Source organism: Arachis ipaensis, chromosome B09, assembly GCF_000816755.2.
Source record: "Arachis ipaensis cultivar K30076 chromosome B09, Araip1.1, whole genome shotgun sequence".
Lineage (NCBI taxonomy): Eukaryota > Viridiplantae > Streptophyta > Magnoliopsida > Fabales > Fabaceae > Arachis > Arachis ipaensis.
The window spans coordinates 83982849-83996525 of NC_029793.2; the positions used below are offsets into that span (position 1 = coordinate 83982849).

The following is a 13677-nucleotide window of genomic DNA, read 5'->3' on the forward strand; positions in this document are numbered from 1 at the left end:
GAAAGATTTCAGCCACTTGGCTGCTTTGTCCCTAAGTGAGAATGGAAATAGGAGCAGTCTATAGGCGTCAGGGTGAACACCATTAGATTTCACTGTGTCACATATTCTCAGGAAGGTGGTTAAATGTTGATTGGGGTCTTCTTGAATACCTCCTCCAAACGAACAGTTGTTCTGAACGAGGGTGATGAGCTGTGGTTTAAGTTCGAAGTTGTTGGCATGGATTGTTGGCTTTTGGATGCTACTTCCACAATTGCCTGGGTTTGGATTGATGTAAGAGCCCAAAACTCTTCTATCCTCTCCCGCATGATTTGCTCTACCTCCTCCCCCATGGTTGTGATCCTCTTCTTCATGATGGTTTTCCATGTTGTCTTCCATGTTTGTTTCAAAGAATTCCTCTTCTTCCTCAGCACCAACCACTTTCTTTCCTCTTGCCTCCCTCCTTAATCTAAGGAAGGTCCTCTCAGGTTCAGAATCGAAGGAAGTTGAAGCCCCGGTTCTTCTCCCTGTCATACAACCATCAAGTGCAAGCAAGAAAAGATAGGTGCAGAAAGTATTTGTGTCAGAATTACTGTTAGTTGTGGGTGATGCAATATATCGAACAGTTAGTGGGTTAGCAAACAGAATTGAAAATAACAAAGTAAAACAACAGAGTAGAGGGGGAAGGGAAGAAGTTTAACGAAAACAAAAAGTAAATTACTCAAACAGAAAATGAAATTCACAAAAATAAAAATGCTCAATCTAGTGATCTTCCAATTTAATCATTGTTGATGCACAATCAATCCCCGGCAATGGCACCATAAACTTGATGCACGGAAAACTTGTCTCTCAACAAATCTCCTTTCGGCAAGTGTACCGAATTTGTCGTCAAGTAAAAACTCACAATAGAGTGAGGTCGAATCACTCGTGGCCTTGCCAAACTTCGAGAACGTTAGTGACACTCAACATTGTCACTAACGTTCCAATGTGCCCCTAGACCTCACATTAGAGTCCACGTTGACTAGGTTAACGTGGCTTCTAACGTGGCCTTGCCAAACTTCGAGAACATTAGTGACACTCAACATTGTCACTAACGTTCCAGTGTGCCCCTATTTGAACTAGGTTAATGTGGCCTTGCCAAACTTTGAGAACGTTAGTGACACTTAACATTTTCACTAACGTTCCAATGTACCCCTAGATCTCACGTTAGAGTCCACGTTAACTAGGTTAACGTGGCCATTCTTAGCCATCCCAACGTTAGTGACAATGTTGAATGTCACTAACGTTGGCTTCTCTTCCCCCTTTAACGTTAGAGGTCACGTTAACTAGGTTAACGCGGGCTCTAACGTGGCCACTCATGAGTGTTTGCCAACGTTAGTCACAATGTTAAGTGTCACTAATGTTGGCTCAACTTCCCTTCTCCACGTTAGAGTGCACGTTAACTTAGTTAACGTGACTCTTAACGTGGGCAATGATGGCTTTGAGAGTGTTATTGGCAATCACTTTTCTCATTAACCTTGCAAGTTACCTCCCTTTCCTTGCTTCCTTTTGTCCTGAAATTAAGCAACAGAGTGCATCAAAGTTCTAGTCCAAGTCATGGGTAATGCAGCATACAATTTGTCACTATATTCATGCAAAATCCTCATGAAATAATGTAAAATGCACAATGTATGCTTGAATCAAGGTGTAGGTGAATATCTACCCAAAACTAGCTTATTTCCTAAAGAAATGCATGAAACTACCCTAAAAACAGTAAAGAAAAGGTCAGTGAAACTGGCCAAGATGCCCTGGCATCACATTCCATATGAAGAATTGGATGGGATAGAGCAAGAATTGAGTTCCCTAGGTGATGAAGACCAAGCATCAAAGCTTAGTGGTGAAGAATCTTTTGAGCATGAAGAACCTTCTCCCGTTGGATTTGAAAGCGTTGTGGAGGTAACATTTTCTCACCCTCCCATTTGTGATTTGAGTAAGGGAAAAAGCTTAGATAAAATTGTTGAGCAAAGGATTGAGATTAAGAGATCTTGTGAGGAGGTGGAGATCCTTAGAAATAGAAGAACGGGGGTTGGTTACGCTTTGTCAAGACCCTTAGAAGCTTCTTTACCTAGGTTGCCATCTACTCCTTCACTTGAGTGGGTAAAATTCATTTCTATTAGCTTTATTGTCCCACTTGTGTATGGCTTGCTTGAAACGGATGGTCAACTTAGGATGCTTTGTGGGATGAAGCGTAAAAGAAAGATGTTTCGTGGTTGGCGTTGCAAATCAAGGCTCATTATGGTTGATACTTCAAGAGTTGGATACCAAGGTTGGAATAGTGCTCAATTAGATGGGTCTAGGAGGATTGTTAGGCACTTCATAGAGAATTCACCTTACTCACCACCCGGATGGACTAATAATGATGATCAACTTCAAGACGGGTGTAAAAATAAAGTGTGGGATCCCAGATCACAAGACGAGGATCAACTTTGGGAGCCCAAGCTTGTGAAGAACTCCATCAACACTTGGTGCAACAAATAAGAAATCTTGGGGCACAATGGAGAACCAAGCATTGGTGGGAGTTCCAAGATGAGTTCAAGCACAAGCCGCCTTGAGAGGAGCTCCCAACCAGATTGTAGTGGATCCTAAGGACCAAGAAAAGACATCTTTCACCTGTCCTTATGGTGTTTTTGCATACAGATGCATGCCCTTTGGTTTGTGCAACGCACCTGCCACATTCCAAAGGTGTATGCTGTCCATTTTTTTTATATGATTGAGAAATTTACTGAGGTTTTCATGGATGTTTTTTTAGTGTTTGGTGACTCCTTTCCTAATTGCTTACACCAACTTGCCTTGGTGCTCAAGAGATGCCAAGGGACTAACCTATTTTTAAACTGGGAAAAGTGCCATTTTATGGTTACCGAAGGGGTAGTCCTTGGCCACAAAATCTCTAAAAAAGGCATATAGGTAGATAGAGCCAAGGTGGAAGTGATTGAAAAATTACCCCCACCTTGCAATGTCAAAGCAGTTAGGAGTTTCTTGGGACATGCTAGTTTCTATAGAAGGTTCATTAGAGACTTTTCAAAAATTGCCAAACCTTTAAGCAACTTGCTTGTCTCTAATGTACCATTCATGTTTGATAGAGAATGTATGCAAGCTTTTAATGAGCTTAAAAGTAAGCTCTCCTTTGCTCCTATTATAGCACCACCAAGCTGGGACTTGCCTTTTGAACTGATGTGTGATGCATCAGATTTTGCGATTAGTGTTGTATTAGGACAAAGGAGAGACAAGCTAGTGCATATCATCTATTATGCTAGCAAGGTTCTTAATGAAGCCCAAAGAAACTGCACCACCACAGAAAAGGAACTCCTTGCTATAGTTTTTCTTTTGATAAATTCAGATCCTACCTTATTGGTTCTAAAGTAATTGTGTTTACTGACCATGCAGCTCTCAAATACTTGCTAACCAAACAACAGTCCAAGCCTAGATTGACCAGATGGATCCTATTACTCCAAGAGTTCAACATTGAAATCAACGATAGGAGTGGAGCAGAAAATAAGGTGGCAGATCACCTATCAAGGATCCCACACATGGACAATGAAGCACACAGCCCTGGTGTAAATGATAGCTTCCCAGATGAGCAATTGATGATGCTCCAAGAGGCTCCATGGTTTGCAGACATAGCCAATTTCAAGGCCATTGGAGAGTTACCTTCCAACATCAATAAGCACTTGAGAAGGAAGCTCATCAATGATGCCAAGCATTTTATTTGGGTTGACCCTTACCTCTTCAAGAAGTGTGCTGATGGACTGCTAAGAAGATGCATCTCTCATGAGAAAGGACAAGAGGTTCTTTGGCATTGCCATGGATCTACTTATGGAGGGCACTTTAGTGGAGAAAGGACTGCAGCCAAGGTGTTGCAGTGTGGATTCTTTTGGCCTACTATATTCAAAGATGAAAAGGAGTTTGTGACAAGGTGTAATGAGTGTCAAAAAGCTGGCAACCTACCCAAGAAGAATGAGATGCCACAAAGATTCATCATGGAGTTGGAATTATTTGATGTTTGGGGGATTGACTTCATGGGACCTTTCCCACCCTCATACTCAAACAATTACATATTAGTGGCTGTGGACTATGTGTCCAAATGGGTAGAGGCCATAGCAACATCAACAAATGACAACAAAGTAGTGATCAACTTCTTGAGAAAAAATATATTTAGTCGGTTTGGGGTTCCAAGAGCTCTTATAAGTGATAGGAGAAGTAACTTTTGCAACAAGCAACTAGAGACCTTCCTCCTTAAATATGGTGTTAAGCACAAGCTAGCCACCCCATACCATCCACAAACTCAAAAGGACCCTTGAGAAGACTGTTGGGAACTCAAGGAAAGATTGGTCTAAGAAGTTGGATGATGCTTTATGGGCCTATAGAATAGCTTTTAAGACACCTATTGGCATGTCTCCATACCAATTAGTGTTTGGAAAAGCTTGTCATCCACCAGTGGAGCTTGAACATAGAGCATTTTGGGCTCTAAAGATGTTAAACTTTGATAATCAAGCTACGGGAGAAAGAAGGTTGCTGTAGCTCAATGAGTTAGATGAATTCAGAATTCAAGCCTATGAAAATGCCAAGATTTATAAAAAGAAAACAAAGAAATGGCATGATCAAAAGCTATCAAGAAGGGAGTTTGTAGAGGGCCAAAAGGTTCTCTTATACAACTCAAGGCTCAAATTTTTCCTAGGGAAGCTGAAATCAAGATGGTTAGTGTTCATACATTGGTTCGAGCTATAAAGGACCGGGTTGGCCGACCTCTTAGAAGGTTGGCCCATGACCGACCTCTTGGAAGGTTGGCCCATTACCGACCTCTTCACAAAGAGCTCAGCCAAATCGCCATAAGAAGCCCAAGCAGGCCCAAACAAAGGGACACAGCCCAATCTAAAGGCAGCCAAAGCCTAGAAAGATAAAGGCGGTTCCCCTTAAAGATAAGATGACTTCACTCAAAGATAAGATAAGATAAGATAACTATCTTATCTCCAGAAAGGTCACTCCACACTACTATAAATACACTGGAGCACCCAGGTATAACTCATACTCTGATTCTACTAAAAACCTGCCTAAAGCACGTGCTAACTTAAGCATCGGAGTCTCTTGCAGGTACCACCACCCTCTGGTGACAAAGGATCAGCAGCACCACCAAGTCCAACAGGTCAGACACGACAGCTCTGGCCACCACCACAAATCTCATCCGAGATCGACCTACAGTTTCAGGTAACCCTCGGAACATTGGTGCCATTGCCGGGGAACCTGGAAGTCATCCCATCACCATGGCAGACGACCATGACAACGATCACAACTCTAGTTTGGTGGACATAACGCCAAACAAAGACACGGACGCCACCTCCAAAGACACACCTCAAAACGGGGGAGATAAGCAACCCCCAAACACAGAAATTTTGGAAGCCATCCGTGAGCAACAGAATCGCCTTAAATAGCTGGAACAAGAAGCTGAACAGCAACGGGAAGCCGAAAGAGACCTTCAGAAAGAAACAAGACGATGTCGAAAGCTAGAGGACAAGCTCTTAATGCTCGAAGCCGATCTCAAAACCAAGACCGCTCGATTTAGTCATCAAGATAGCCCCCACAAAGATCAAGACCCATTCACCAAAGAGATCATAAAAGCTAAAGTCCCAAAGGACTTCAAAGCTCCCGACATAACCCCGTATGATGGCACATCGGATCCAAGCCATCATCTTAGCAATTTCAGAAGCAGGATGTATCTCATGGAGGCCTCAGATGCAATCTGTTATTCTCCATCTAGAAGGACAAAACCAAACACTCCCCGAGCTTACTAGGGATCAAGCAAGGAGATCGGGAAAGTCTTCGCAACTACATGGAAAGATTCAACAAAGCGTGCCTGGACATACAAAGTCTGCCAACAGAAGCAGCTATCATGGGTCTCATCAATAGCCTACGAGAAGGACCTTTTAGCCACTCAATATCCAAGAAGCACCCAACATCTCTGAACGAGGTACAGGAACGGACAAAGAAATACATCAACATGGAAGAGAACTCTAGACTAGGAAAGAGCTCAAAAACCGAATTCTCCTAACCCACCACGGATAAGGATAAAGAGTCCAAGAAAAAAGAAGATCAACCCGGTGAGAAGCCTAGAAAATACCACAATTACACCCCTCTTCGGGTGTCTCTAGTGGATGTTTACCGAGAAATATGCCACACGGAGAAGATTCCACCACCTCGCCTGATCAAAAGCAAAAAAGAGGAGGAAATAGGACAGAATACTGCGAGTACCATCGAATCTACGGACATCCTACCGATGAGTGCTTCGACATAAAGAATGTTATAGAGAAATTGGCAAGAGAAGGGTGATTAGATCGGTACTTAGCCGATAAAGCGGATGAACCAAGAAAAAGAAGAAGGGATGAAGAGGTCGGACGAGTTGAACATCCACCTCACACCAAAGAGGTCGGACGAGTTGAACGTCCACCTCACACCGAAGAGGTCGGGCGAGTTGAACGGCCACCTCACACCCTTGAGAGACATGTTCAAATGATAAATGGAGGATTCGTAGGAGGAGAGATCTCCAAATCATCTCGCAAAAGACACCTCAAAGAGGTATATTAAGGAAGGAAGAGAGGTTTGAAAAGGACAACGGAGTGCGAACAAGCCTTCCAAGATTTCAAAAATTCTTGGGGCAACCACCCATTCTTACCAGACCACGGGAAAGTGAAGAACTCATATTATACCTCGCAGTGGGAAGTTGGGCAATAGCCTTAGCACTAGTCAGAGAAGACGAAAGTGGACAACAACCCCTCTACTTCATCTGCAAAGCTCTACAAGGCGCCGAACTAAACTATCAAAAGATAGAAAAATTTTGCCTATACCCTTATACTCACTTCTCGACGACACCACCCATACTTTTAAGCTCACACTATCAGATTTCGGACCAACTAGCCCATAAAATACATCCTACAAAAAACAGACTTAGCTGGAAGAATCCTATAGTGAGCAGTCGAGTTATCCAAATTTGATCTTCGATATATAGCTCGGACAGCCATCAAATCATAGTATCTGGCCGACTTCATCACAAAGTACACTGACACCCCGAGAACTCCCACAAAATGGAATCTCTACGTGGACGACTCTTCAAACAAAATCGGGAGTGGTGTAGGTGTAATTATAGAAAGTGATCAGGGAACCCAAATCGAGCCAAATAACCAACCTGAATACGAGGCACTACTGGCTGGTTTAAGGCTGGCTAAGGAGGTAAGAGTTCAAAAGCTTACCGTGTTCAGTAATTCACAAGTAGTCACCTCACAAATAGAAGGGAGCTACCAAGCTAAGGATCCCACCATGAAAAAATACCTGGACAAAACCAGAGAACAGCTCGGATAATTCAGGGGACCCTGGACAAAACCAGAGAACAGCTCGGAAAATTTGGGGGATATGAGGTCCGACATATACCTCAGAAACAAAATGCCCGAGATGTTACACCACCAACAGCTCGGACAATTTGGGGGATATGAGGTTCGACATATACCTCGGGAACGGAATACCCGAGCTGATGCATTTTCAAAACTAGATAACACCAAACCAGGGGGCAATAACAGAAGCCTCATCCAGGCTACGTTACAAGACCACAACAATTCGATCTCGAAGGCGGTATAAGGGATGGTAATATTCAACTGACTGAAAAAGTAGTCATAAGCATAGAAAAATGGTTGTTCCCCCGAAGTCAAGGAAGGAAAACAAACCCTCTCCTTAGCGTCCGGTGATACCAACTCATAATTCTTCTCCTCATCCCTATCCTTACAAATTCTATGGAACCTCCTATGTCACACACAGTACTCAGGGTCAGCCACAGTAACACGCATTAAAACTATGGAATCCAGCCAATCAGACATACCATCCGGGATCTTAGTAGACATCTCAGCAATGTTTTTTCGAGAAGACATAGGTTAACTATGGGGTTACTACCAAATAACTCAGGCAAATAAGGAAACCACTCGGACAATAACAGCAAAACATCAGGTGTCAGATACAGCAGTAAAAGGGAAACCCCAAGACTCACATGAATGTCCAGGGGCACCCTTTGGAGGCAACAACAGAGCAAAAATCCAAATACAAAGTCAAAGCTTTACATCAAAAGCATGCTAACTTCCACATTGCCCCACCCGAGGAGCTCATCATTGTAACATCACCTTGGCCGTTCGCAAAGTGGGGACTCGACCTCCTCGGACTATTTCCCCAAGGATCGGGACAAGTCATGTTCCTCATTGTAAGGGTGGATTACTTCACAAAATGGATTGAGGCAGAGCCCCTAGCTAATGCCACTGCTCAAAGAAGTTGGAAATTCTTGTACAGAAATATTGTTACAAGGTTTGGAGTTCCTTACTCTATCACCACAGACAATGGCACTCAATTCACAGAAACGAGTTTCAAGAAGTTGGTGGCTGACTTGAAAATAAAGCACCAATTCACATCCGTAGAATACCCACAAGCCAATGGACAAGTAGAAGCTGCCAACAAAGTCATACTAGTTGGGTTAAAACGGAGACTACAGGACGCAAAGGGAGCTTGGGCTGAAGAGCTCCCACAAGTCCTATGGGCATATCGGACAACTCTACACTTCACCACGGGGGAATCAACCTTTCGATTGGCTTATGGAATGGAAGCAATGATCCCAGTAGAGATCGAAGAAGGATCCCCTGGAATGATCCTCTACAATAAAGAGGTCAACTCCCAAATCCAAAGGGAAGAACTTGACCTACTTCCAGAAGCCCGAGAAAGAGCTCGGATTAGGGAGGAAGCGTTAAAGCGTCAAATGGCCTCAAGATACAATCAGAAGGTAATCTAGCAAAGTTTCGCCAACAACGATCTCATCCTAATCCAAAATGACATCGGAACAGGTCGGTCAGGAGAAGGGAAGCTAGCAGCCAACTGGAAAGAACCATACCAAGTGTTCAGAGGTACTGGGGAAAGGTCACCACAAAGTGTCTGACCTCGAGGGACGAGAGCTACCATGGTCATGGCATGCCTACAATCTAAGAAGGGTGCCAGGCCGAGATCTAAAAGATTGTCCGACCTAGAAGGGTAAGCACTAACGTGCACACACTCTTATTCATATCTTACTTTTATTATCTAAATAAAGTTTGCAGATTTCCCAAAAAATTTCCTTCCACGATGCATTAATCTGAGCGCAAAAATTTACTGCCTGATCACGACAAGGTCGGCAGGGTGAAAACCAAATTCACCGCCCGATCACGATAAAAGTCGGCAAAGATGAAAGCATAATTCATCGCCCGATTTCGACAAGGTCGGTGTTCATACCCTGGGTCGAGCTATCCGACCCGGGATAATTGGCGACAAAGCGACCGACCTCTTCAGGTCAGACTATCTGACCTCTTCTTCTAAAGAGCTCGGCCAATCGATAGGAAAGCCCAATAAAGGGCCCAAATAGAGGAACACGACCCAAATCCACAAGCAGTCCAAGCCTACAGAGATAAGGGCGGTTCCCTTGAAGATAAGCTGACCTAACCAAAGATAAGATAAGATAAGATAAGATAAGATAAGATAACTAACTTATCTTATCTAAAAAGGTCACAGCACACCATTATAAATACACTGGAGCACATAGGTATAACTCATACTCTGATTCTACTAAAAACCTGTTTAATACCCATGCTAACTTAAGCATCAGAGTCTCTTGCAGGTACCCCCCACCCTCCGGTGACCAAGGATCAGAGGTGCAGTCAGTCCAACAAGTCGAACACAACAGCTCCGGCCGCAACCAGCCAGCCGGACAGGTCATCTCCGACCAGTACAGAAGATCTCATCCGAGATCGACCTACAGTTTCAGGTAACCCTCGGAACATTGGCGCCATTGCCGGGAAACCTGGAAGTCATCCCATCACCATGGCGGACGACCATGACAACGACCACAACTCAGATCTAGAGGACAGAACGCTGCACAAAAATACGGATGCCACACCAAAGGATACTCCAGAATCTAACAGAGACAAAAACTCATCACATCCAGGAGTAATAGAAGCACTTCAAGATCGCCTAAAGCAACTCGAAAAAGAAAGCCAGCACCAGCAAGAAGTTGGCAAGGATCTACAAAGAGAGGTAAGGCGACGTCGAAAATTAGAAGATAAACTCCTACAACTTGAAGCAGATCTCAAAGCAAAGGCTACTCGAACCACCCCTGAGGACAACTCTCGGAAGGATCAAGATCCATTCACTAGGGAAATTGTTGAGCGGCTATTTTATACGCTTTTTGGGGTTAATTTCATATAGTTTTTAGTGTGTTTTAGTTAGTTTTTAGTTTATTTTCAGTAGTTTTTAGGCAAAATTCATATTTCTGGACTTTACTATGAGTTTGTATGTTTTTTCTGTGATTTTAGGTATTTTCTTGCTGAAATTGAGGGAGCTGAGCAAAAATCTGATTCAAGCTGAAAAATGACTGCTGATGCTGTTGGATTCTGACCTCCCTGCACCCAAAGTGGATTTTCTGGAGCTACAGAACTTCAAATGGCGCGCTTCTAATTGCGTTCGAAAGTAGACATCCAGGGCTTTCCAGCAATATATAATAGTCCATACTTTTCTCAAGTATAGATGACATAAACTGGCGTTCAACGCCAGTTCTATGTTGCTGCCTGGCGTCCAGCGCCAGAAACAAGTTACAAGTTGGAGTTCAACGCCAGAAAATGATCCAAAGCTGGCGTTGAACGCCCAAAACAGCCCTATGCACGTGATTAGCTTAAGTCTCAGCCCCAGCATGCACCAAGTGGGCCCCAGAAGTGGATTTATGCACCATCTATCATAGTTTGTTCATTTTCTGTAAACCTAGGTTACTAGTTTAGTATTTAAACAACTTTTAGAAGTTTATTTTGCACCTCATGACATTTTTAGATCTGAACTTTGTACCTTTTGACGGCATGAGTCTCTAAACTCCATTGTTGGGGGTGAGGAGCTCTGCTGTGTCTCGATGAATTAATGCAAGTATTTCTGTTTTCCATTCAAACATGCGTTTTCCTATCTAAGATATCCATTCGCACTTCAATATGAATGTGATGAACGTGACAATCATCATCATTCCTCCACGAACGCGTGCCTGACAACCACTTACATTCCACCGTAGAATGAATGAATATCTCTTAGATCTCTTAATCAGAATCTTCATGGTATAAGCTAGATTGATGGCAGCATTCAAGAGAATCCGGAAAGTCTAAACCTTGTCTGTGGTATTCCGAGTAGGATTCAGGGATTGAATGACTGTGACGAGCTTCAAACTCACGAGTGCTGGGCGTAGTGACAGACGCAAAAGGATAGTAAATCCTATTCCGGTACGATTGAGAACCTACAGATGATTAGCCGTGCGGTGACAGCGCATCTGGACCCTTTTCACTGGAAGGATGGATGGTAGCCATTGACAACGTTGATCCATCAACACACAGCTTGCCATAGGAGGACGTGCGTGCATGAATCAGAAAACAGAGGAAAGTAGAATTTCAGAAGACAAAGCATCTCCAAAACTCCAACATATTCTCCATCACTGCATACAAGTATAATTTGTGTTCTGCCCTTTTATTCCTTGCAATCAAATTTGATAAGTGAATTATTTTATTGTTTTCCTGACTAAGAGTTACAAGACAACCATAGATTTCTTCAAGCCAACAATCTCCGTGGGATCGACCCTTACTCACGTAAGGTATTACTTGGACGACCCAGTGCACTTGCTGATTAGTGGTACGAGTTGTGAAAAATGTAAATTACAATTCGTGCACCAAGTTTTTGGTGCCGTTGCCGGGGATTGTTTGAGTTTGAACAACTAACGGTGAATCTTGTTGCTTAGATTAGGAAATTTTTGTCTTTTGGGTCAGAGTCTTTTATTTTCTTTTCAAAAATTTTTCAAAAATATTTTTTCTATTAAATCTCGTGCCAAACTTCAAGTTTGGTGTTTTCTTGTTGATTTTCCTTTATTTTTCGAAAATTTATTTTGGTTTTCTAAAAATTTTAAGTTTGGTGTTCTTGTGAGTCTTCAAAGTGTTCTTGAGTTTTCCTTGTGTCTTGATCTTAAAATTTTTAAGTTTGGTGTTCCTTGGTGTTTTTCCTCCAAAATTTTCGAAAACAAGGAGCAATAGATCTAAAAATTTTAAATCTTGGGCTATCTTATTGTTTCTCTCTTTTCTCTTTAAATTCAAAAATATCTTTTCTCTCTATTTTTAAAAAAAAACAAAATTTTTGAAAATTATTTTTAAAATTCAGATTTTTTTTTTAAAATTTAAAATCTTTTTCAAATCATACCTTTTTCAAAACTTCCTGATCACTTTCTCTCCCCTCATTTTTCGAAAATCTTCACCTATTTTTATTTATTTTATTTTAATTTATTTTATTTTCGAAATAATTAAATAAATAGATAAATAAATAAAAATAAATTTTTTTATTTTGCATCATCTCCCTTTCTCCATTATGGATCTAAGTGGAAATGAACAGTCCAGGAGGACTCTGGGGTCATATGCTAACCCCTCTACTGCTTCATATGGGAGTAGTATCTGCATACCCTCCATTGGAGTCAGTAGCTTTGAGTTGAATCCTCAGTTCATTATCATGGAGCAGCAAAGCTGCCAGTATTCTGGTCTTCCATAGGAAGAACCTACAGAGTTTTTGGCACAGTTTTTACAAATTGCTGACACAGTACATGATAAGGAAGTAGATCAGGATGTCTACAGACTATTACTGTTTCCATTTGCCGTAAAAGACCAAGCCAAGAGGTGGTTAAATAACCAACCTAAGGCTAGCATAAGGACATGGAAACAGCTGACAGAAAAATTCCTGAATCAATACTTTCCTCCAAAACGGATGACACAGCTAAGGCTGGACATCCAAGGCTTTAAACAAGGAGATAATGAATCTCTTTATGATGCTTGGGAGAGATACAGAGAGATGCTACAAAAATGCCCCTCTGAAATGTTTTCAGAGTGGGTTCAGTTAGATATCTTCTATTATGGGCTTACAGAAAGAGCTCAAATCTCTTTAGATTACTCAGCTGGTGGATCTATCCACATGAGAAAGACAATTGAAGAAGCTCAAGAGCTCATTGATACAGTTGCTAGAAATCAGCATCTGTACCTAAGCAGTGACTCTTCCATGAAAGAAGAGGCTAAAACAGTGACTGCTGAACTCAGTCCTACAGAGCAAGCTACTGAATTCAATCAGCAATTGGATTTCTAACAAAGCAGTTAGCTGAATTCAAGGATAAACTACAAGAGACAAGGATGGCTAATATAAACATGGAAGTACAATTAAAGCAAACAAAGCAGCAGTTGTCAAAACAAATAACAGAAGAATGCCAAGCAGTTCAATTAAGAAGTGGGAAAGCACTAAATACCCCACTTCAAGGTAGCAGGAAACGAAGAAATGAGCAAACCACCCAAGGAAAAATAATTCTGGCACCAAAACGCCATAAGATGGGTGGAAGGCTGGCGCTGAACGCCCAGACCATGCTCAGGACTGGCGTTCAACGCCAGAAACAAGCAAGAATCTGGCGTTGAACACCCAAAAGAAGCACAGTTCTGGCGTTCAAACGCCAGGAACAGAGGAGGAGCTGGCGTCTAACATCACTCCAGCTTCTAACTCCAGCACTCAATTGCCAGTGAGGGATCAGACACACACAAGTGCTGATAACAACCCATCTAAAAAGGCTTC

The 13677-nt window shown here is 42.3% G+C and overlaps 1 protein-coding gene across 1 annotated transcript in view; it reads left to right on the plus strand.

The window, feature by feature from the left end:
- Positions 3543–13677, plus strand: part of LOC107615647 — a 79831-nt gene continuing 69696 nt past the window's right edge. Inside the window, exon 1 of the mRNA XM_016317693.1 lies at positions 3543–3928. Within this exon, the coding sequence (XP_016173179.1) occupies positions 3543–3928 (386 nt within the window). The remainder of the gene's footprint in view (positions 3929–13677) is intronic.